Below are 22,588 nucleotides of genomic sequence, written 5' to 3'. Positions count from 1 at the left end.
TTTAGAGAAATCCTCTTTTGTCTTTTTAGGACCACACCCTCATCATATGGAAGTTCCCATGCTAGGGGGTCCAATCAGAACTGAAGCTGCCAGCCTATGCCACGGCCACAGCCACAGAATGCAGGATCCAAGCTGTGTCTGTGACCTACACCACAGGTCACTGGCAGTGCCAGATCCTTAACCAGAAATGGAACCCACATCCTCATGTATACTAGTCAGGTTTGTTACTGCTGAGCCACAATGGGAACTCCTAAAGAAATTCTTTTTAACAAACATACTCAATAAATCTTTATTGTGAACAAAAATGGGGTCTAATTAACATTTTTGCATGGCAAAGAAAACCATAAGCAAAACAAAAAGACAACCACAGAATGGGAAAAAATATTTGCAAGTGAAGCAACAGACAATGGATTACTCTCCAAAATATACAAACACCTCCTGCAACTCAATATCAAAAAACAAACTCAATCAAAAAATGGGCAGGAGATCTCAACTGATATTTCTCCAAAGAAGACATAAAGGATGAGCAAAAAACACATGAAAAGCTGCTCAATATCTCTAATTATTAGAGATATGCAAATTAAAACTACAATGAGGTACCACCTTAAAACCCCATAATGGCCTTCGTCAAAAATAAAATAATAAATTTATAAATAGTAAATGCTGGAGAGGGAGTGGAGAAAAGGAAACCCTCTTACACTTCTGGTAGGAATGTACATCGGTGCCACTGCAATGGAAACCAGTATGGAGGTCCTCAAAAAACTAAAAACAGAACTACCAGGAGTTCCCGTAGTGGGTCGGTGGTTAATGAATCCGACTAGGAACCATGACGTTGCAGGTTCAACCCCTGGCCTTGCTCAGTGAGTTAAGGATCGGTCGTTGCCATAAGCTGTGGTGTAGGTTGCAGACGCAGCTCAGATCCCACGTTGCTGTGGCTCTGGCGTAGGCCGGCCTCTACAGCTCGAATTAGACCCCTAGCCTGGGAACCTCCATATGCCGCGGGAGTGGCCCAAGAAATAGCAAAAAGACAAAAAAAAAAAAAAAAAAAAAAAAAAAAAAAAAGAACTACCATATGATCCAGAAATCCTGCTCCTGGGCATCTATTCAGAGAAAACCATAATTAAAAAAGATACATGCACTACAATTTTCATTGCAGCACTTTTACAATAGCCAAGACATAGAAGCAACCTAAATGTCCATCAACAGAGGAATGAATAAAGAAGATGTGGTACATATGTACAATTGAATATTACTCAGCCATAAAAAGAATGAAATAATGCCGTTTGCAGCAACATGGATGAACCTAGAAACTATCACACTAAATGAAGTTAGATAGTGAAAGACAAACATAATATGCTATCACCTATATGTGGAATCTAAAAAAAAAAAATGGATACAAAATTTGCAGAACAAAAACAGACTGGCAGACTGTGGAAAACTTATGGTTACCAAAGGGGATGGTTGGGAGGTTTGGAGGGATGGACTGGGGGCTTGGGATTGGCATATGAACACTGAGGTAAATGGAATGGTTGGCCAATGGGGACCTGCTATATAGCACAGAGAACTCTTCCCATTATTCTGCGATAATGTATGTGGGAGAAGAAAATGAGAAAGAGTGGATATGGTTGTATGTATGACTGGGTTACTTTGTTGTACAGCAGAAATTATCACGACCTTGTAAATTAACTAACTATACTTCAATAAAACTTCTTTAAAAAGAAATCCTTATTGTTAACATCTCTAAAAGTCAAGGGTATAATTTCTCCTTTGTCATTCCATGATTGCTGAACGCAATGACACCTAACTGAATAGCTATCTGTTTCCCAGTTTTATAGGTTGAATTTAGTTTTTCTTACATAGGTTTGTCAGAAAAATCCTCAGAAGAAACAGGCTGTGAGTTTCATTGCCCTTTTTACCTCTACTTACTCACTGCTGTTATTTTCCCTTTGGGTTTTCATATTCCAAAATGCATTAAACATGGCATCTTTTTAATGGTCCTCAGTACACAAATGTTTCTGAAAACCTGTTTCTCAAATAGAATTTTATACAATTTTTAAATGCACCTTTTCTTCCACACATTGCCTTCTTTTGTCATCACATCTCCTCTGACTCTGACATTCCCACTTCCTTCTTTCACTTGTAAGGACCCCTACAACTGCATTTGACTCACCTAGATAATCAAAGATAATTTCCCATCTCAGTTATCTTTAACTGTCTCATCTCAGTGTCTTTAACTTAATCACATTTACAGAGGGGTTTTTGGGGTTTTTTTTTTCTTTTTCTTTTTTTTCTGCTCTGTAAGGTAACATACTCACCGAATCTAAGAAATAGTATATAAGCATGTTGTAGCATGAGAAAATTGTTTACTTATCTGTTACCAAATAGTATTCTATTGTATGGATATACCATGATTGATTCATCTATTAACTTGTTCATGAACATTTGGTTTGTTTTCATTTTCTAAATATTAAATATAACTGCTGTGTACTTTCTGGAAAAGTATTTGTGTTAGGCATGTGACTTTACTTCTCTTGAAGGTAAAATGGCAGAATCATATATTTTCTAGTTAATTTAGTTACATTCTAAGCACAATTATTTTACTCCTACTTTTCGTGGATTTAATTTGCCTTTATTTTTATCAGCTGTTAAGGGGAGGCTTTGATTTTTTTAAGTTTTTATACTTTTAAAACTTACTTTCCATTTACAATTATTACAAAACATTTGCTAAATTTCCCATGTTGTACAATAAACCACTAAGTCTATCAAACACCCAATAATTTGTACCTTCCACTCCCCATCCCCTATATTGTCTCTCTCCATCCTCCCCACTGGAAACCTCTAGTTTGTTCTCTGTATCTGTGAATTTGCTTATTTTTGCTATAGTCACTAGTTGTTGTATTTTTTAAATTCCACATAGAAGTAATGTCATACAGTATTTGTCTTTCTCTGACTTATTTCACTTAGCATAATGCCCTCCAAGTCCATCAGTGTTGCTGCAAGTGGCAACATTTTGTTCTTTCTTATAACTGAGTAGTAGTCCATTGTGTGAGTGTGTACTACTTCTTTATGCATTCATCTCTTGTTGAACATTTAGGTTATTTCTATTTCTTGGCAAGTGTAAATAATAATAAACATTCAAATGCATGTATCTTTTCAAATTAGTGTTTTGGTTTGTTGAGATAAATACCTAAAAGTGGAATTGCTGGATCATATGGTAGTTTTATTTTTAGTTTTTTGAGAAATCTCCATACCATTTTCTACAATGGCTGCACCAATTTATATTCCCACCAACAGTGTACGAGGTTTCCCTTTCTCCACATCCTTGCCAACATTTGTTATTTGTGTCTTTTTGATGATACCCATTCTGCTAGGTGTGACGTGATATCTCACCGTGGCTTTGATTTGCATTTCCCAATGATCAGTGATGTTGAGTATCTTTTTCATGTGCTTGTTGGCCATCTGCATTTCATCTTTGGAAAATGTCTATTCAGTTCTTCTGCCCATTTTTAATTGGGTTGTATGTTTTTTGATGTTGAGTTGTATGAGTTGTGTATATGTGTTGGATATTAATCCCTTATTGGCAAAAATATTTGCACATATTTTCTCCCATTCAGTAGGTTGTCTTTTCATTTCATCAATGATTTTCCATAGCTGTGCAAAAGCTTTTAAATTTAATTAGGTCCAATTTGTTTATTTTTGGCTTTCTCTCCTTTATATTAGGAGACTATCCAAAAAAAAAAATATGGCTGTGATTTATATCAAAGTGTTCTACCTCTGTTTCCCTCTAGGAGTTTTATAGTAGCCAGTCTTAAATTTGTCCTTATTCCATTTTGAGGGTTTTTTTCCAAATGGTATGAGGGAGTGTTCTGAATTCATTGATTTACATGTGGCCATCCAGCTTTCCCAACACCACTTATTGAAGGCACTATCTTTTATCCATTGTATATTCTTCCGGCTTTATCATAAAACAACCAACCATGAGTGAATGAGTTTATTTCTAGGTTCTCTATCCTGTTCCATTGAGCTATGTGTCTATTTTTGTGACAGTACTGTATTGTTTTGATTACCATAGCCTTGTAACATAGTCTGAAGTCAAGGAATCTGATTCCTTCAGCTCTTTCCTTCTTTCTCAAGATTGTTTTAGCTATTTGGATTATTTGTGTTCCTTACAAATTTTAAAATTATTTGTTTTAGTTCTGTGAAAAAATGCCATTAGTATTTTGATAGGGATTGCACTAAATCTGTAGATTGTCTTGGGTAGTATGGGTGTTTTAGTATATTAATTCCTTCAATCCTGAATGTATCTTTCCATCTGTTTGAGTTATTTCCATTTCTTTCTTCAGTGTCTTATAGTTTTCTGAGAACAAGACTTTCATCCCTTTAATTAGATGTATTCACAGGTATTTTATTCTTTTTGATGCAATGATAAATGGGATTGTTACCTTACTTTCTCTTTCTGATGGTTCACTGTTAGTGTATAGAAATGCAACAGATTTTTGTAAATAATTTGGCGTCCTGCAACTTTACCAAATTCATTAATGAACTCTAGTAGTTTTTTGATAGTGTGTTTGGGATTGTCTTTGTACAGTATCAGGTGACAATTCACTTCTGCCTTTTCAATTTGGATGTCTTTTATTTATTTGACTTGTATGATTGCTGTGGCTAGGAATTCCAATACTATGTTTATAAAAGTGGTGATAGTGGGCATCTTTGTCTTGTTCCTGATTTAGAAGAAATATTTTCAGCTTTTCACAATTGAGTATGATGTTAGCTGTGGACTTGTCATATATAGCCTTTTATCACACTGAGGTAATTTCCCTCTATACCCACATCGTTCAGAGTTTTTATCAAAAATGGATGTTGAGTTGTGTCAAATGCTTTTTCTGCATCTAGTAAGATGATCGTATGACTATTCTTTATTTTATTAATATGTTGTATCACATTTATTTACAAATGTTAAACTATCCTTGCACCCCTGGAATGAATCCCAACTGATCATGATATATGATCCTTTTAATGTATTCTTGCCTTCAGTTTGCTGGAGTTTGTTGAGGATTTTTGCACCTATTTTTTTTATAAAAGTACAGTTGATTTACAAGGTTGTGCCAACTTTAGATTTTTGCAACTAAGTATATCAGGGATGTTGATGTAATTTTCTGGCTTTATATTTGTTGTGTCTGATTTGGGGATCAGGATACTGTCTTGTAAAATGAGTTTGAAAGTGCCCTTTCTTCTTCAATTTTTTGAAATAATTATGAAAATACGTGTTTGCCTCTTTAAATGTTTGGTAGAATTTACCTGTGAATTTTCTTTTTCTAATTCCTTTATTTGTGCATTTAGATTGTTTGAGTTTTTTTGGTTTGTTTGTTTCATGAAATAGGCCTCTATCACAATGAACTTTCCTCTTAGAACTGTTTCCCCTGCATCTTATAGATTTTGGACAAATGTCCATTTTCATTTGATTCCAACTACTTATTTATTTCCTTTTTGAGAGCATCAATGACCCATTCATTCCTTAGTTAATCACCATGTGTTTATTTGTTTTTCATTTTTCTTCTTGTAGTTAATTTCTAGTTTTATAAAACTGTGGTTGGAAAAGATGTTTGATATGATCTTAATTTGCTTAAATTTATCATCATTGATTTTGTGGCCTAACATATGATCTTTTCTGGAGAATGTGTTCTTTGGGGTGAAAGGGGACTAAGAATGAATACTGATCCTAATTGCATACATCATATTTTTTGTTTTTCAGAAAATCGTTCTGACAAAAATATAATAATAATAGTGCTTGGAATCATTGCTGCAATAATGACACTTTTATTTTTCATTTTTTGCATACTTTATTTCAAAACAAGAGGTAAGATATAAAAATATAATGCAATCAATTATAATAAAGCCAATATAGTGAGTGGTGAAAATTAGGAAAAGACATCAATTTTGTCTTGATACATTACCTATGTTGAAAAAAACAAGACTGGAGTTGCTGTTGTGGCTCAGCAGGTTAAGAACCCAACTTTTGTCCATGAAGATATAAGTTCAAACCCTGGCCTCACTAACTAGGTTAAGGATCCAGTGTTTTGCAGCAAGTTGTTGCATAGGTCACAGATGCAGCCTGGATCCAGTGTTGCCATGGCTGTGGTATAAGACTGCAGTTGCAGCTTCAGTCAGACACCTAGCCCAGGAACTTCCACATGCCACAGATGTGGCCATAAAAAATGAAAAAACAAGATTATCAGGGAAGAAAAAAAATCCCCCTACCTACCTTTATTTCTTTGGCTGATCTAATAATTAAATTGACACAAGGCAGAGTAATAAGAGAAAAAAATAACTTTGTCCATACAGAGGTCTCATAGATGTGAGACCCAAGAAGTAATTAAAGTAGGGTGCTTATGTATTTTTTAGATAAATAAATAAATAAATAAATTTATTTGTGAAGAACTGACCTGGCAAAGAAACTTAGACTTTGGTACTAAGTACTAATTGGTGAATAAACTAAGCAGAGTTTGTTTACACAGCATTCTCAGATTTTTATCTCTGGTCATAAAGATGTATCTCTAACTCCTGGTGCAGTAAGGGTATCTTTCACATAGGAGATTGATTTTCTATTTTCAGGACAGTCAGAAAGGAGGGTCAGAGTGTCTTTGCATTGACTGTTTTACAAGTACCTTTAATTCAAAATACTCAATATGCCACTTTGGCATATTTTAGGGTGGCCTACAATATACCTCCTTAAGATCAAAATAATAATAGAAAGTTTTCCTTTCACAGCATGTTTAAACTGAACATTTGTTTATAATCAGTCTATTTATGGACTTATTCTGAAGTAAAAAGAATAGGTATATTTTTGTGGCTAAAGTTGTTACTGCTGAGAAGACAGAAACCAGGAAGCTGTGATGATGTGATGCAAAGATTATCCTAAACTCAAAAAATGTCACCTGGTCATCAATGATCTCTGCCTCTAGGTATTTATGGCCTGTATAATCTTCTCCTTTTGAATAATTGTTTCCTTATCTGAAGTTTGAAGGGCTATCACATCAATTATTATGTTACAAAAGATTCTGATTCTGTCTCACTACCAGACTCTCTTCCTTTTATTCCAACAAAGCAAGTTGTCAGGTTAAGGAAAACCACATGGCAAGGATCTGATGGCAGCTCTAAGCAAATAGCCAGCTAAGAACTAAGATCCTCAAACCAATAGCCATTCTGTTGGAAGTCCACCTGCAGCCATACAAATGAGCTTGAAAACACATCCTTCTCTAGCCAAGATCCCAGTGGTGACCAACACCTTCATTTCACCCTCATGAAAAATCCTGAGGTAGAGAACCCAGCAAAACTATATCTTATGCTTGGTAAGAAAATATGAGATAATAAATTTGTATTTTTTAAGCCACTAAATTTGTGCTCATTTACTATTTAACAACAGATAACGAATACAAGCTGTATTAATAATTATCCTTAGAAAACAGGCATTAGCTCAGAATAGGTCAAGCAAAATGAGACATGAACTAATTATAATTCATGTGCAGGGAATCTAGTGATTTTCTTTAATTCTTATAATTCTGATAAAAACTTTCTTGTTCAAGATGTATAATCTCTTAATTATTGCTATATAAAGTTAACTAAATTTTTTGTTGAGAACTTTGCATTCATATTCATAAATCTCATTTGCTCCTTCTCATCAAGCCTCATTTCTTGAGGGCTTGAGTGGAATGATCCCATGATAATTCTTTCCTTAGGTTTAGAGTATCTTCCAATTAAATGTCATGTAAAATCAGGCAAGACCCTTAAAATATTTAAGCCTTCCATAACATAACTGCTAATTAATATATTTTTGAATTATTGTGGAATAGAAAACAGTATTGTTTAAAAGCTTGACACACCTGATAATGCCTGAAACTATAGCTTTTTTCTGAAAATTAATAAAAATAATTATATAATCATATAAAAAATGTCATGTTTATAACATAAAATATTAATTTAATATTATGCTTCTACTCTGTTTCCTATAAGCCTAAGAGGCCTAATAAAAGATTCTTTTCCCTTTCAGGTTCTCTCCATGGACATTCAGGTAGGATTGAAATATTAACACTCCCCCCTAATAGAAATTATCAATTAAATCACTTAAGCATAAAAATAAGATAATGTTATTAATTATAATCGGAGTTCATTTATAAGTATTTGTTTATTAGTTTGCCAGGGCTTCCATAACAAAATACCACAAACTAGATTGTGTAAGTAACAAAATTTATTGTCTTATAGTTCTGGAGAATATAAGTTTGAGATCAAGATATCAGCAGGGTTGGTTCCTTTGAAGTGATGAGAGAGAGTCTGTCCCATGCCTTCCATCACTACTTGTGGTTTGTTGGAAATCTGTTGCATTTCTTGGCTTGTAGATTTCTGACTTTATCTTCACATGACGTTCTTTCTGTGTCTCTTCACACTGTCCTTCTTAATGCATATCTGTCTCTATGCCCAAATTTTCCATTTTCATAAGGATAGCAGTCATAACGGATTAGGGCATACCCTAACGACCTCATTTTAACTAATTACATCTGCAATGATGTTATTTCAAGTAAGGTCACATTTTGAGGTACCATGTGATAAGACCAGCATGTGAATTTCTACGGAACACAATTAAGCCTAAAACAATTCATTACTTTGATTTGTGGCCCAGAATGTGATCTAATCTAAAGAATGTTCCCTGTGTGCTTGAGAAGAATGTGTATTCTGCTGCTCTTAGATGGAATAGTCTATAAATATCTATAAAGTTCATCTGGTCTAGTGCAGCATTTAAGGCCTACGTCTCCTCATTGATTTTCTGTCTGGATAATCCATCCAACTCCATAAGTGGGGTGTTAAAGTCCCCCACTATTTATTGTCAATTTCTCTTTTTAAGGCTGTTAGCAGTTGCTTTATATATTGAGGTGCTCCTATGTTGTGTGCATATATATTTACAATTGTTATATTACTTGGGTTTATCCTTTGATCATTATGTAATTACCTTCTTTGTCTCTTATAACATTCTTTATTTTAAGGTCTATTTTTTTCCGATATGAGTATTGCTATTCCAGCTTTCTTTTGATTTCTATTTGCCTGGCATATCTTCTTCCATTCTCTTACTTTCAGTTTGTATGTGTCCCTAAAACTGAAGTGAGCCTCTTGTAGACAGCATATATATGGGTCTTATTTTTGTATCCATTCAGCAAGTCTATGGCTATTGGTTGGAGCATTTAGCCCACTTACATTTAAGACAATTATTGACATGTATGTTCTTATTGCCACTTTGTTAATTGTTTTGGATTTATTTTTGTTAGTCTTTTTTCTTCCATTCTCTTATTCGCCTATGGTTTAATGATTATCTTTAGTGTTAGGTTTGGAGTATTGTTTCTTATTTGTCTATCTACTGTAGATTTTTGGTTTGCAGTTACCATGACAACCTATGATTATTTTTATTGAATAATCAACTGAATAAATTAATAATATTTCTATCTCTCTTTGTTTTTCATATATTGTTGTAATAGACAATACTGAGTTCCATTAGTCATTTTTACATTGTACACATAGCCCTTTTGGAACTTTTGTCAAGTATTGCCTTGTTCCTTGTTCTTTTATTGTCCTCGAAACAAACATGTTCCTCACATGTTGTATGTCTTAAATTTATATTATTTTATTTTATTTTATTTGCCACCCTGCAGAAAGAATATGGAGTTCCCATGCCAGGGATCGGATCTGAGCCTCATTTGCTACTTACACCACAGCTGCAGCAATGCTGGATCCTTAACCCACTGTGCTGGGCTGGGGCTCAAACCTGTGTCTCAAAGCTCCCAAGATGCCTCCAATCTCATTGCACCACAGTAGGAACTCCTATTTTTAAAAAATTTTATCACAGTATAGTTGACTCACAATGGTGTGTTTCAGGTGTATAACAAAGTAATACAGTTATACATATAAATATATCCATTCCTTTTCAGATTCTTTAAATTTACATTAGTACGTCTTATTTTTTTCTCATTCCAACTGAAGTCACCAAAATTACTTCCATTTGCACTTAAACTTTATCAGTTTTCCAAGATGCAAGGTATTCTCTATAAAGAATCTATGTATATGAAATGTTTTTGACAATGGATTCTGCTAATTATATTTACTTCTGAATTTATGAATATTTAGGTGGAGGAAATGTACACTTTCTCGAAAACATACTCAGATCATTTTCTTTTTAAACCACTATACAAATTGGGTAAAGTTTATTTTTACTTCTTATTGAGATGTTTAGAATTAATTACCCTCTATTACAATAGATATTAGATAATAAACAATCTTTAGTTCTCAGTAAGTCACATTAGTAAAAAGTAAATAAACTGAGGAAACAAAAAAAATAATAATTGGCATATTGCAGAACTGAACTCTCATGTTTCAATTCTTTTAAAGACACAGGTTAATAGTAGCAATGTTATTGAGCTGATTTTTTTTTAAGGTGTGATTTTTTAAAAATTTTTTAATGATTTTTATTTTTTCCATTAGAGTTGGTTTACAGTGTTCTGTCAATTTTTACTGTACAGCATAGTGACTCAGTCACAAATATATATACATTCTTTTTCTCATATTATCCTCCATCATGTTGCATCACAAGTGACAAGATGTAGTTCTCTGTGCTATACAGCAGGATCTCATTGCTTATCCACTCCAAATGCAATAGTTTAAGTGAAGGTATCCCATACAAAGAAAATTCTTATTGTAAGTTTGAATATATTTCAAATTCATGGCATAATTTTTTAAATTTCATTTTATTGTGGTAAGAACACAATGTGAGCTCTACCCTCTTAACAAATGTTTAAGTGTACAATACAATTTTGTTAACTATAGGTACAATGTTGCGCAGCAAAGCTCTAGGATGTATGTCCCTTCGTTAGTAATTTCCCATTTGACCTTCAACATGGCCCCTGACAACCATTATTTCACTCTTTAATTCTATTAATTTGACTCTTTTAGATGCTATATGTCAATCATGCAGTAATTGCCTTTTTGTAGCTGACAAGTCACTTGACATAATATCCTCAAGGTTTATCCACATTGTCACATATTGCAGAATTTCCTTCTTAATGCTTAACAATATTATATTGTATGTATAAACCTCTTTATTCTTTCATCTTTAGTGGGCATTTAGGTTGTTTCCACATCTCAGGTAATGTGAATAATGTTGCAGTGAACATGGGAGTAGTAATACCTATTTATAATCCTGCTTTCAATTCTTTTGGATAAATATCACAAGTGAGACTGTTGGATCATATGGTAGTCTCTTTTTATTTCTTGAGAAACCTCCATTGGATAAAGGAGGCACCATTTGGTATTCTCACCAATGGTGTAAAAGAATTAAATTTCTGTATACCTTTAGTAACACCTGTTATCTTTATTCAATATACTTATCCTGACAATTGTGAAATAATATTTCATGGTGCTTTTCATTCACATTTCGCTGATGGTCAGTGATGTTGAGCACATTTTCATATACTTTTTGCCATTTGCATATTTTCTTTGGAGAAATGTCTATTCAAGTTCATAGACCATTTTTAATTGGGTTACGAGGGTTTTTCTCTTTTTCTTTGTCAATTAATTAGACAAGTTCCTTATATATCCTTGAGATTAATATATTATTAGATATATGATTTGAAAATATTCGTTCAAATTCCATAGGTGACCTTTTCATTTTTGATTGTTTCCCTTGCTATGCAGAAGATTTTTAGTTTTATGTAACCCTTAAATTTGTTTTTTTTCTTTGCTCTTTATTTTTGCCAGTGCTTTTGCTGTTAAGAAATTATTACCCAAGAAAGTATTCTCAAAATTAATATCATGAAGCTTTGGCCTTAAGTGTTTTTCTAGGACTTTTATACTTTGGGATCTTATTTTTGAATCTTTCTTCCATTTTGGGTATATCTGACTGTATGGTATAAGATAAGGGTCAATTTCATTCTTTTGAATGTGAATATTCAGTTTTCCAGGCAAAATTTGTTGAAAAGAGTATTCTTTCTTCATTGTGCATTCTTGACACCCTTAACAAAGATCAGTTGATTACATATGTGTATATTTTGAAAGGGGGAATCTCTATTCTGTTCCATAAGTTTACATGTCTATCTTTATGCCAGTGCAGTACTGTTTGATTAGTGTGCATTTATATTATATTTTGGAATCAGAAAAGGTGATGTTTCCAGCTGCATTCTTTCTCAAAATTGATTAGCCATCTATGGTCTTCTGAAATTCCATATAAATGTTAGTTTTTTTTCTATTTCTGTGAAGAAATGCTGTTGGGAGTTTGGTAGGGAATGTATTGAATAGGCAGATTGCTGTGCATAACATAGACATTTTAACAATACTGAGTTTTTAAATCGATGAACATGGGATAACATTCCATTTGCTTGTCTTCCTTAATTTTTGTCATAAATGTTTTGTAGTTGTCAGTATACAAGTCTTTCACTCTTAGGTTTATTCCTAAATATTATAGTCTTTTCAGTATTATTGTATGAGAAATTACTTTTCTAATTTCCTTTTCAAAGGATATCAATGTTGACTTTATATCCTGCTACTTGACTGAAATCATTTGTTTGTTCTAAATTTTTTGTGTGAAATATTTAGAGCCTTATATATTTAAGATCATGTCTTCTGTGAACAGAGATAATATTACTTCTTCCTTTCCTGTTGGATGTTTTCTTTTTATTTATTCCTTTACTTTGACTGACTGCTTTAGCTAGGACTTGCAGTATTATGTAGAACAGAGGTGGTGAGAGTAGGCATGCTTGCCTTGTTCCTGATCTTCAGAAAAAGCCTTTTGGCTTTTTTATCATTGAGATGATGTTAGTTGTGGGCTTTTCATATATGGCTCTTATAATGTTGAGGTAAATTCCCTTCAATAACCAGTTTGTTAAGAGGGTTAAAAGGTATTCAGTTTTGTCCAATGCTTTATCTGCATCTATTGAGATAACCATATGATGGTCATACTTTATTTTGTTAATGTGGTCTGTTATATTAATTGATTTTGGTATGTTGAACCATCCTTGTATGCTGGGGATAAATTCCCCTTGTTTTTTTTTTCCCCATGGCCTGTGATCATTTTAATGTTTTCAATGTGTTGTTGGATTTAACTTTCAAGTATTTTGTTGAGTTTTGCATATATATTTATCAAGGGTATTGACCTAGTGATTTATTCTTTTGTGCTTTTGTCTGTTTTGGAATCAAGGTAATTCTGGCCTCATAAGGTGATTTTGAAAGTGTCTTCTCCTCTTATTTTTTGAAAAAGTTTGGCATTAACTTTTCTTAAATGATTCATAGTCAAATACAAAAAAAAAATAGAAAGAAGTAAGAGAAGAGAGATTCGTCATATACAAGAGCACCCTCATAAGGGTATCAGTGGATTTACCAGAAGAAATCTTACAGCTAAGGAGAGACTAGGATGATATACTCATAGCGCTGAAAGAAAAATAACAGCCCACCAAGAATACTATGTTTGGCAAAACTATACTTAAAAATGAAGGAAAAAGAAATAATTTGAAAACCAAAAAAAAAAAAAAAAAAAAAAGCTGAAATACTCGTCACCACTAAACCTGCTTTACAAGGAAAATTAAATGAAGTTTTTCAAGTTGAAATGAAAGGATGTTGTTAGTAACATAACAACATTTGAAAATATTAAATTCACTGGTAAATACATATAGATAGTCAAATTCAAAATACCTTAACACTGTAATGGTAGTTAATAAACTACTTTTAACTTTAGGGGAAAAAAATTTAAAAAGCAAAACTATTAAAAATAACCAAAGGTGTAATAATTTGTTAATGGATACACAACCAAAAAAGAGGTAAATTGTAAAGCAATATAAAATAGAAGTAAAAGTGCAGAGTTTTTAATGCAATTGAAGTTAAGTTGTTATAGCTTAAAATTGACTGTTTTAACTATAAGGTGTTTTAGGTAAGCTTCTTTGTAACCATAAAACAAAAAAAAAATGTTGTAGTGGATACAAACCACATAATAAGAATATAATCAAAACATACCACTACAGGAAACTATCAAATCACAAAGGAAGACATCGAGAGAGGAAGAAAAGAACTACAAACATTAAAAAAATAATTTTTAAATCACAATAGAAGGTTATTATCTGTAATAGTTACTTTAAATATTAATGGATTAAATTCCCCAATCAAAAGACAGACTGGCTGAATGGATAAAAGGAAAAAAAAACCAGCAATATGCTGCCTACACGATACCCATTTTAGTTTAAGGACACACGTAAGTTGAAAGTGAATGGATGGAAGTTCCCATCATGGAGCAGCAGAAACAAATCTTTCTAGGAACCATGAGGTTGTGGATTCAATCCCTGGCATTGCTCAGTGGGTTAAGAATCTGGCATTGTTGTGAGCTGTGGTGTAGGTCACAGACGAGGCTAGGATCCCACATTGCTGTGGCTGTGGTGTAAACTGGCAGCTGTAGCTCTAATTTGACCCCTACCCTGAGAACCTCCATATGCCATGGGTGAAGCCTTAAAAAGCAAACAAACAAACAAACAAACAAAGTGAAGGGATGAAAAAAGATATTTTATGCAAGTGGTAGTCCCCAAGAGAGAACCAGTGCCTATACTTACACAAAATAAACTTTAAATCAAAAAATGTCAAAGAGACAAAGTAGGTCATTATAAAATGACAAAGGAGTCAATTCATCAAGAGGCTATAACAATTGTAAATATATACATCCAACATTGAAGCACCTAAATATTAACAGAATTGAAAAGGAAAAAAAAAAGAGAACAGAGAGTTCCCTTGTGGCACAGTGGGTTAAGGATCCAGCCTTGTCACTGCAGTGGCTTGGGTCATTGGCACATTGATCCCTGGCCTGGGAACTTCTACATGCCGCAGGCACAGCCAAAAAGACAACCACAACAACAAGAAAGACAAAAGTAAGGGACTTTAATACTTACCCTCAGCAATGGAAAGTACATCTAGACTTTGGATTTCCTGTTTCTAGACAGAAAATAAAAAATAATAAACAAGAAAAAGTTATATTCAATTATACTATAGACCAAATGGACAAAACAGATACAAATGCTGTGTTTCACCTAACAGCAGCAGAATACACATTCTTCTCAAGTGCACATGAAACATTCTCCAGAACAGATGGGGCCACAAAAAACTAAGAAGCTTGAAATTTTCATCAAGTACCTTTCTGACCAAAATGCTATGAAACTAGAAATCAATAACAGAAGGATAATTGGAAAATTCACAAATATGCAGAAATTAAACAACACACTCCTGGACAACCAGTGGGTAAAGAAAAAAAATAGAAATCAGTAAATACCTTAGATGAATAAAAACAAAAACAAAACTTTCTAAAAACAGTTCTAAGAGAGAAATTTATTTTAATAAATGTCAGCATTAAGAAAAATATCTCAAATAAGCAAGTTAAATTTATATTTCAAGTAACTAAGAAAATAAAAATAAACAAGCCTAGTGTTTGTAGAAAGAAGAGAATATTAAAAATGAGAGCAAGAATAAATGAAATACAAACTAGAAAAACAATAGAAAATATAAACAAAACTAGGTGGGCTATTGGAAAATATAAATGAAATTAACCAACCTTTAGTTAGAATAACCAAAAATAAAAGACAGAAGACTTGAATAAATAAAATCATAAACAAAAAGAGGAAGCATTACAACTGAAATCACAGAAGTACTACACTATTGTACAGTATACGATACTATGCAGAGATTACTATAAACAATTGTACGTCAACAAATTGGATCACCTAGAAGAAATGGATACATTTTTACAAATATGCACCTTACTCACACTGAATTATGAAGAAAAAAAATCTGAACAAACCAACAATGAGTAAGATTGATTTAGCAATCAAAAATCCCCCTACAAAGGAAGGCCCAAGATCAGATTGTTTCACAAGTAATACTACCAAATATTTTTAAAAGGTCTAATGCCAATTCTTCTCAAACATCCAAAACAACAGGAAGGGAGCTGCCAAACTCATTTTATAAGACCATCATTAACCTGATACCAAAGACGGACACTAGGCTTGTTTATTTTTATTTTCTTAGTTACTTGAAATATAAATTTAACTTGCTTATTTGAGATATTTTTCTTAATGCTGACATTTATTAAAATAAATTTCTCTCTTAGAACTGTTTTTAGAAAATAACAATACATGGAATTCATATTGCCTCTTTTATTCAATGTAGTGCTAGCCAATATAGGAATCCTATCCAGAGCTATTAGACAAAAAAAGAAAACAAAAGCCATCCAAAATAGAAAAGTAGAAGTAAAATTGTCAGTGCTGGCTGACGACATGATCTCATAGGTAAAAACCCTTTAGAATTCCCACGCCAAAAAAAAAATTAGGAAAAAAAACAACAAATTTAGTAAAGTTGCAAGATATTAAATCAACATACAAAAGTCAGCTTTATTTCTATACACTAATAGCCCATACAAAAGAGGTATTTAAAAAGTAACCCCTCTTTCAATAGCATTCAAAAGAATACAATATTTAGGAATAAATTTAACTAAGGAGGTGAAAAATCTACACACTGAATAGCATAAAATATTGATGAAAGAAATAAAAGAATGGGAGTTCCCATCATGGTGCAGGGGAAACAAATCTGCCTGGTATTCATGAGGATGTGGGTTTGATCCCTGGCCTTGCTCAGTGGGTTGGGGATCTGGCATTGCCATAAGCTGTGTGGTAGGTCACAGGCACAGCTCAGATCTGGTATTGCTGTGGCTATGGCATAGGTCAGCAGCTGTAGCTCCGATTCAACCCCAAACCTGGGAACCTCCATATGCCATGGGTGCAGCCCTAAAAAACAAACAGACAAAAGAAATAGAAGAATACAAATAATGGAAAGACATATAATGTTCACAGATTGAAGAATGCATATTGTTAAAATGTCTATACTGCCCAAAGTGATCTACAGTTTCAATGTAATTCCTATCAAAATCCCAAATGCTTGTTTTTCTTTACAGAAATTTTTAAAATCCTGAAATTTATACAGGTCAAAAAAAAAAATCTCTGGATAACCAAAGCAATTTGAGCAAGAAGAAAAAAAGCTGGGAGCATCACACTCCCTGGTTTTAAAATATATTATAAAGCTGCATTAATCAAAACCTACTGTCCTTGTATAAAAATAGGCATACATACTTATATACCAAAGGATCATAATAGCAATTCCAGAAGTAAATTCATACATTTATTGTTGACAGATCTTCTTTGAGAGTGCAAAGAACAGACAAGGAAGGGCTGGTCTCTTCAATAAACGGCCTTGCAAAAACTGAAAATCTACATGCAGAAGAATTAAATTGGAAATTTATTTCAAACGTATAAAAAATCAACTGAAAATGGAATAAAGACTTAAACATAAGATCTAAAACTATAAACCTATTAGAAGAAAACATAGAGAAAAATATTTTTGACATTAGTCTGGGCAATAGTATTTTTGGATGTGACTCCAATAGCACAGGGAATAAAAAAATTTTTTTAAATACACAAGTGGGATTTCATCAAAGAAACCTCATGGCAAAAGAATTGATCAACAGAGTAAAGAGACAACCTATAGAATAGAGGAAAATATTTACAAACCATATATCTGAAGGGGTTAATATCCCAAATATATAAGGAACTCAATTTAATAGCAAAACCAAATTACTCAATTAAAAAGTGGACAAAGGATTTGAATAGACATTTCTCCAAAAAGAAATACAAATAGCTAACAGGTATATGAAAAGGTGTACAAAATCACTAATAAAAAGAGAAAGACAAATGCAAACCATAATAAGCTATCACTTCATAGCTGTTGAATAGCTTTATCAAAAAGACAAAAGATCTAAAAGGGACAAGTTTGACAAGGATACAGAGAAGAGGGGACCATTGTACACTGTTGGTAGGAATGTAAATTGGTACAGCCACTATGGAAAATAGTATATAGGTTCTTCCAAAAATTAAAACTAAAATTAACATATGATATATACCTCTGGATATAAATCCAAAGGAAATAAATCAATATCTCAAAAAGATATTTGCACCCCCATGCAGCATTAACCACAAAAGCCAAGATATGGAAATGACCTATATGTTCATCAATAGGTGAACACATAAAGAAAATACGGCATGTACACATCCAGTAGATATTATTATTTGTCCCTATAAAAGAAAGATAATCATCATTTACAACAATATATATTAAACCTAGAGGGCATTATGCTAAGTGAAATAAGTCAGACATGCAAAGATAATGCTACATGACCTCACTTGTATTTTTTAATTTAAATCAGAATGGCATATCCTGCTTTGTTGTACCAAATCTTATGAATTTACAACCCAAATATGACACAAGCAGTTTTAAAAACTATTTTCCCCGGTCTCCCCAACCCCAAAGGAGATTAAAAAGTAATAATATAAAATGTTAAGATCAAGTTGCCTTAATATTACAACTAATGACTAATCATTTGTTTTTCACCGGTGGCTCCTGCTCTGCCTTAAAAACAGCTGAGCTTAACTCACTGTCAAACCTGTCGTTAAGTTTTTTCATGTTTTTTTTTGGGGGGGGAGAATCTAAAAAATAATATTCATGTGAGCAGAGAGTAGAATGGTATTTTCCAGGAGGCTGAAGGGTAAGACAAATCAGGAGATTTTGGTCAATAAAAATAAATAGTTTTATTTATGCAGGATGAATGATGTTGAGCAGAGTACCATACATTGGGTACCAATCCCAGAGAAGGACTCCAAATGCTCTATTTCACCTTGGTAACAAATTTGCAAAGGAAAACAAAACACAGTCAAGCACTGTGTTCAACAATGATTTACTCACATTGCGAAGAGATAGAGCATTATCAGCTCCAACTGTGTGTATTAGTCCTTCATGACTATTCAGCCAATGCAGGGCAATTGTGCTATAACATGAGGACACCCCAACCCCTCCGTGGAGCCTGAAATACTGAAAGTTAGGTGGGTGCCTGAGGACCATTGATATTCACACTTAAGCACATCAAAAGAACATTCATGTAGCTTGAAACTTGGAAAGATACTCCAGTTAGGGTAATAAGCCCTGCACAGGTAGTACAGGTTATTTCTTGATGAGGAAGTGGTCCCAGCCCATGGTCCCTTCTTATGCAAATGAGTGGGGGGGGCTTAAAGGCTTAAGACTCTCCCAACAAATAAATTCTAGAGATCTAATATACAATATGGTGAGTATAGGTAGTAATACTATAGTGCATACTTGAAATATGCTAAGAGAACTTAAGTATTTTCACTACAAAAAGAAAGATATCTATGAAAGGTGATGGATGTGTTAATTAGATTGATAGTGGTAACCATTTTGAAGTGTATACACATGCTAAAACAATGCCGTGCACTTTAAATATAGACAGGAAAAATAGAATCAATGACAAACAAACAACAGAGGGAATAAGGGCATAAACTCCGACTGGATATATTTTAAAGATGAATTAACAAATTGGAAAATGGAGTAGAAGAACCTCAAACTCACCCCAAACATTGCACAGAAAGGAAAAGAAATTAAAATCAGAAAGAAAATTTAAAAATCAAAGGCTGAGAGGTTTCAACATTTGCCGAATAAGACTTCTATAAGAAGGGGATGGAAGGATTGGTGAAGCAGCAGTATTTGAAGGGATTGCAGTTGAGATATCCCTGTACTGAAGAAAGGCATAAGCTCTGGGGTTCAAGGTGCACTCAGAATATTGTGCAGGATATATAAAAATAAACTGACCTTAGACATACTGTAGTAAAGCTGAAGAATTTCAGGCAAAAATAGCCACTATAAACAGCTTTCAGGGGACCTGCAAAGGAATGACCTAGCTAACAGTCCATACCACAATGTCAACAATAAGATCTAGGAGAAAATAAAAGGGAATAACTATCAACTTGAATTTTATTCATGGTCAAACTGTCATTCATAGATGAGGGCAAAACAAAGGAGAAGAGGAAGGGAACACTTCCAAATTCATTTTATGAGGTTAGCAATACAGAAATACCAAAAGCAGACAAGGACAGCACTAGAAAAAAAAATTAGAGGGAAATATTCCTAATGAATGTAGACACAAAAATCCACAACAATATATTACCAAATGAAATTAAATAATACATCAAAATATTATATATTATGATCAGGAGTTCCCATCGTGGTGCAGTGGTTAACGAATCCGACTAGGAACCATGAGGTTTCGGGTTCAGTCCCTGCCCTTGCTCAGTGGGTTAACGATCCGGCATTGCTGTGAGCTGTGGTGTAGGTTGCAGATACGGTTCGGATCCCGTGTTGCTGTGTCTCTGGCGTAGGCTGGTGGCTACAGCTCCAATTAGACCCCTAGCCTGGGAACCTCCATATGCCGTGGGAGTGGCCCAAAGAAATAGCAAAAAGAGAAAAAAAAAAAATATATATATATATTCTATATTATGATCAAATGGGATTATCCCAGTGATGTAAGGATGGTTCAACATCTACAAAACAATCAATGTGATACATCATATTAACAAAATAAAGGAAAAATTTATGACAATCTCAATAGATGTAGAAAAAGCTTTTGACAAAATTCCATATCCCTTATGATAACTCAAGAAAGTGCGTATGAGACAATTTATTTATGTTTTTACAAGGATTAGAATTTATGACTACATTACCTTAATTTACATAGTGCACATAATATGAATAATGAAAGTATATAATTATTGTTGGATAACTGCCATTACCACATGCTTATTAATAACTTTTGAATGACCTGCCATTCATATATATATATATATATATATATATATATATATATAGACATAAATATGTAGCTATGCATTTTATTTTCATAATGGTAGAAAGTCCAAGCAAGATAAATAATTGGCATTGCATATTCCAGATAAAAATCTTAATCCATTTGTCTTGGAATAAGACAATGTACTTTTCACAGCAAGCAGGAGATACAAATCAGAATTACTTATAGTTGGTGAAGAGGCTTTTGGAATTTTCTTTCCAGGGCTCAGAAATGTAGGTAATTTTGCTCTAGAGAGAAAATTGTAGACATATTTCAATTTTTTCCTCCTCTCTTCCTAATATTGGTCTTCCTTCCTTTTTTACCTTCTTTCTTTTTCTTTCTTTCCTTGTTAGGGCTGTACCTGCAGCATATGGAAGTTCCCAGGCTAGGAGTCAAAACAGAGCTGCAGCTGCCACCCTATGCCATAGCCACAGCAATGCAGGATCCTTTAACCCTATCTCCACCCTACGTGGCAGTGCACAGCAATGCTGGATCGTATCCTTTAACCCATTGAGCAAGGCCAAGGATCAAACCCACATCTTCATGGATACTAGTCAGGTTCTTAACCTGATGAGCCACAACTGGAACTCCTAGTCTTTCATTTTGAATGAATTGGTTCTTCCTTTCTTTTTCACATAGGTGCATTAAGAAGCAAGTATTTAGACAAAGTTCTTAATGTTACTCAGCAGGATTTCCTTGTAAATCTATTCTAAGTTCTGATAACCCAAGCTCCCAGTCCCTCCCACTCCCTCCCCCTCCCATCCTCCCACAAGTCTCTTCTCCAAATCCATGATTTTCTTTTCTGAGGAGATGTTCATTTGTGCTGGATATTAGATTCCAGTTATAAGTGATATCATATGGTATTTGCCTTTGTCTCTCTGGCTCATTTCACTCAGGATGAGATTCTCTAGTTCCATCCATGTTGCTGCAAATGGCATTATGTCGTTCTTTTTTATGGCTGAGTGTATATACCACATCTTCTGAATCCAATCATCTGTTGAGAACTTTGTCTAGATACTCATGTTGCAACAGAACAAAGGGTGGGGAAAAAATGTGATTGTAATGTATACATGTAAGGATAACTTGATCCCCTTGCTGTACAATGGGAAAATAAAAAAAAAGAAGCAAGTATTGTTAACTCATTGCAATTTGTGCACATAGTCCTTGTTTCATCTGATCATTCTACTTTTTATTCAACTATTTATGAACATCTTCCTCAATAAACTTCAGAAAACTCCCCTTGCAACTTTCTGCCTTAAAAAAGTCTGTGGGAGTTCCCATTGTGGTGCAGTGGAAATGAATATGACTAGCATCCATGAGGATGTGGGTTCAATCCCTGGCCTTACTCAGTGTGCAGTGGTGTAGGTCACAGATGCAGCTTGGCCATGGCTGTGGCATAGGCCAGCATCTGTAGCTCTGATTTGACCCCTAGCCTGGGAACTTCGACATGCCTCAGGAGTGGCCCTGAAAAGAAAAAAAAAAAAAAACTGTGAATTCAAGAATATGTACTAACCTTCTGAAAATTAAGTGGAAATGTTAAAGGGATTTAAATGAAGCCTAAAGTCACATTTATGAAACAGACAAAATAAAAAAGCAAAATTAAGGCAAGGCAACATCTGTCAAATATTTTGCTTTCGTTACCTTTAAAACAATTTTGGAAAAAAATTGTGTAAACTGTTTTACACCCAACTTAAACTAAACCTCAACAAGTTTGCCTTTTAAGGATTTCACTAAATTTTCTTATAGATATTTTAAGATAAAAACTGTCACTGTCCAGCAGAGTACAGGTCA

The 22,588-nt window shown here is 33.7% G+C and overlaps 1 protein-coding gene across 3 annotated transcripts in view; it reads left to right on the top strand.

Moving 5' to 3' along the window:
* The first annotated feature begins 5,754 nt into the window (after positions 1–5,754).
* LOC106508184 (butyrophilin subfamily 1 member A1-like) overlaps positions 5,755–22,588 on the top strand; it is a 54,597-nt gene continuing 37,763 nt past the window's right edge. For all 3 annotated transcript variants that reach the window (XM_021081424.1, XM_021081423.1, XM_021081422.1), the window contains exons 1-2: positions 5,755–5,857; positions 8,048–8,068. In XM_021081424.1, the coding sequence (XP_020937083.1) occupies positions 5,809–5,857; positions 8,048–8,068 (70 nt within the window). In that variant the 5' untranslated portion in view covers positions 5,755–5,808. The remainder of the gene's footprint in view (positions 5,858–8,047; positions 8,069–22,588) is intronic.

The sequence above is a fragment of the Sus scrofa genome, unplaced genomic scaffold, assembly GCF_000003025.6.
Source record: "Sus scrofa isolate TJ Tabasco breed Duroc unplaced genomic scaffold, Sscrofa11.1 Contig163, whole genome shotgun sequence".
NCBI classification, from domain to species: domain Eukaryota; kingdom Metazoa; phylum Chordata; class Mammalia; order Artiodactyla; family Suidae; genus Sus; species Sus scrofa.
The sequence above is the reverse complement of the archived record's forward strand: the minus strand, read 5'-3'. Positions and strand labels throughout refer to the sequence as shown.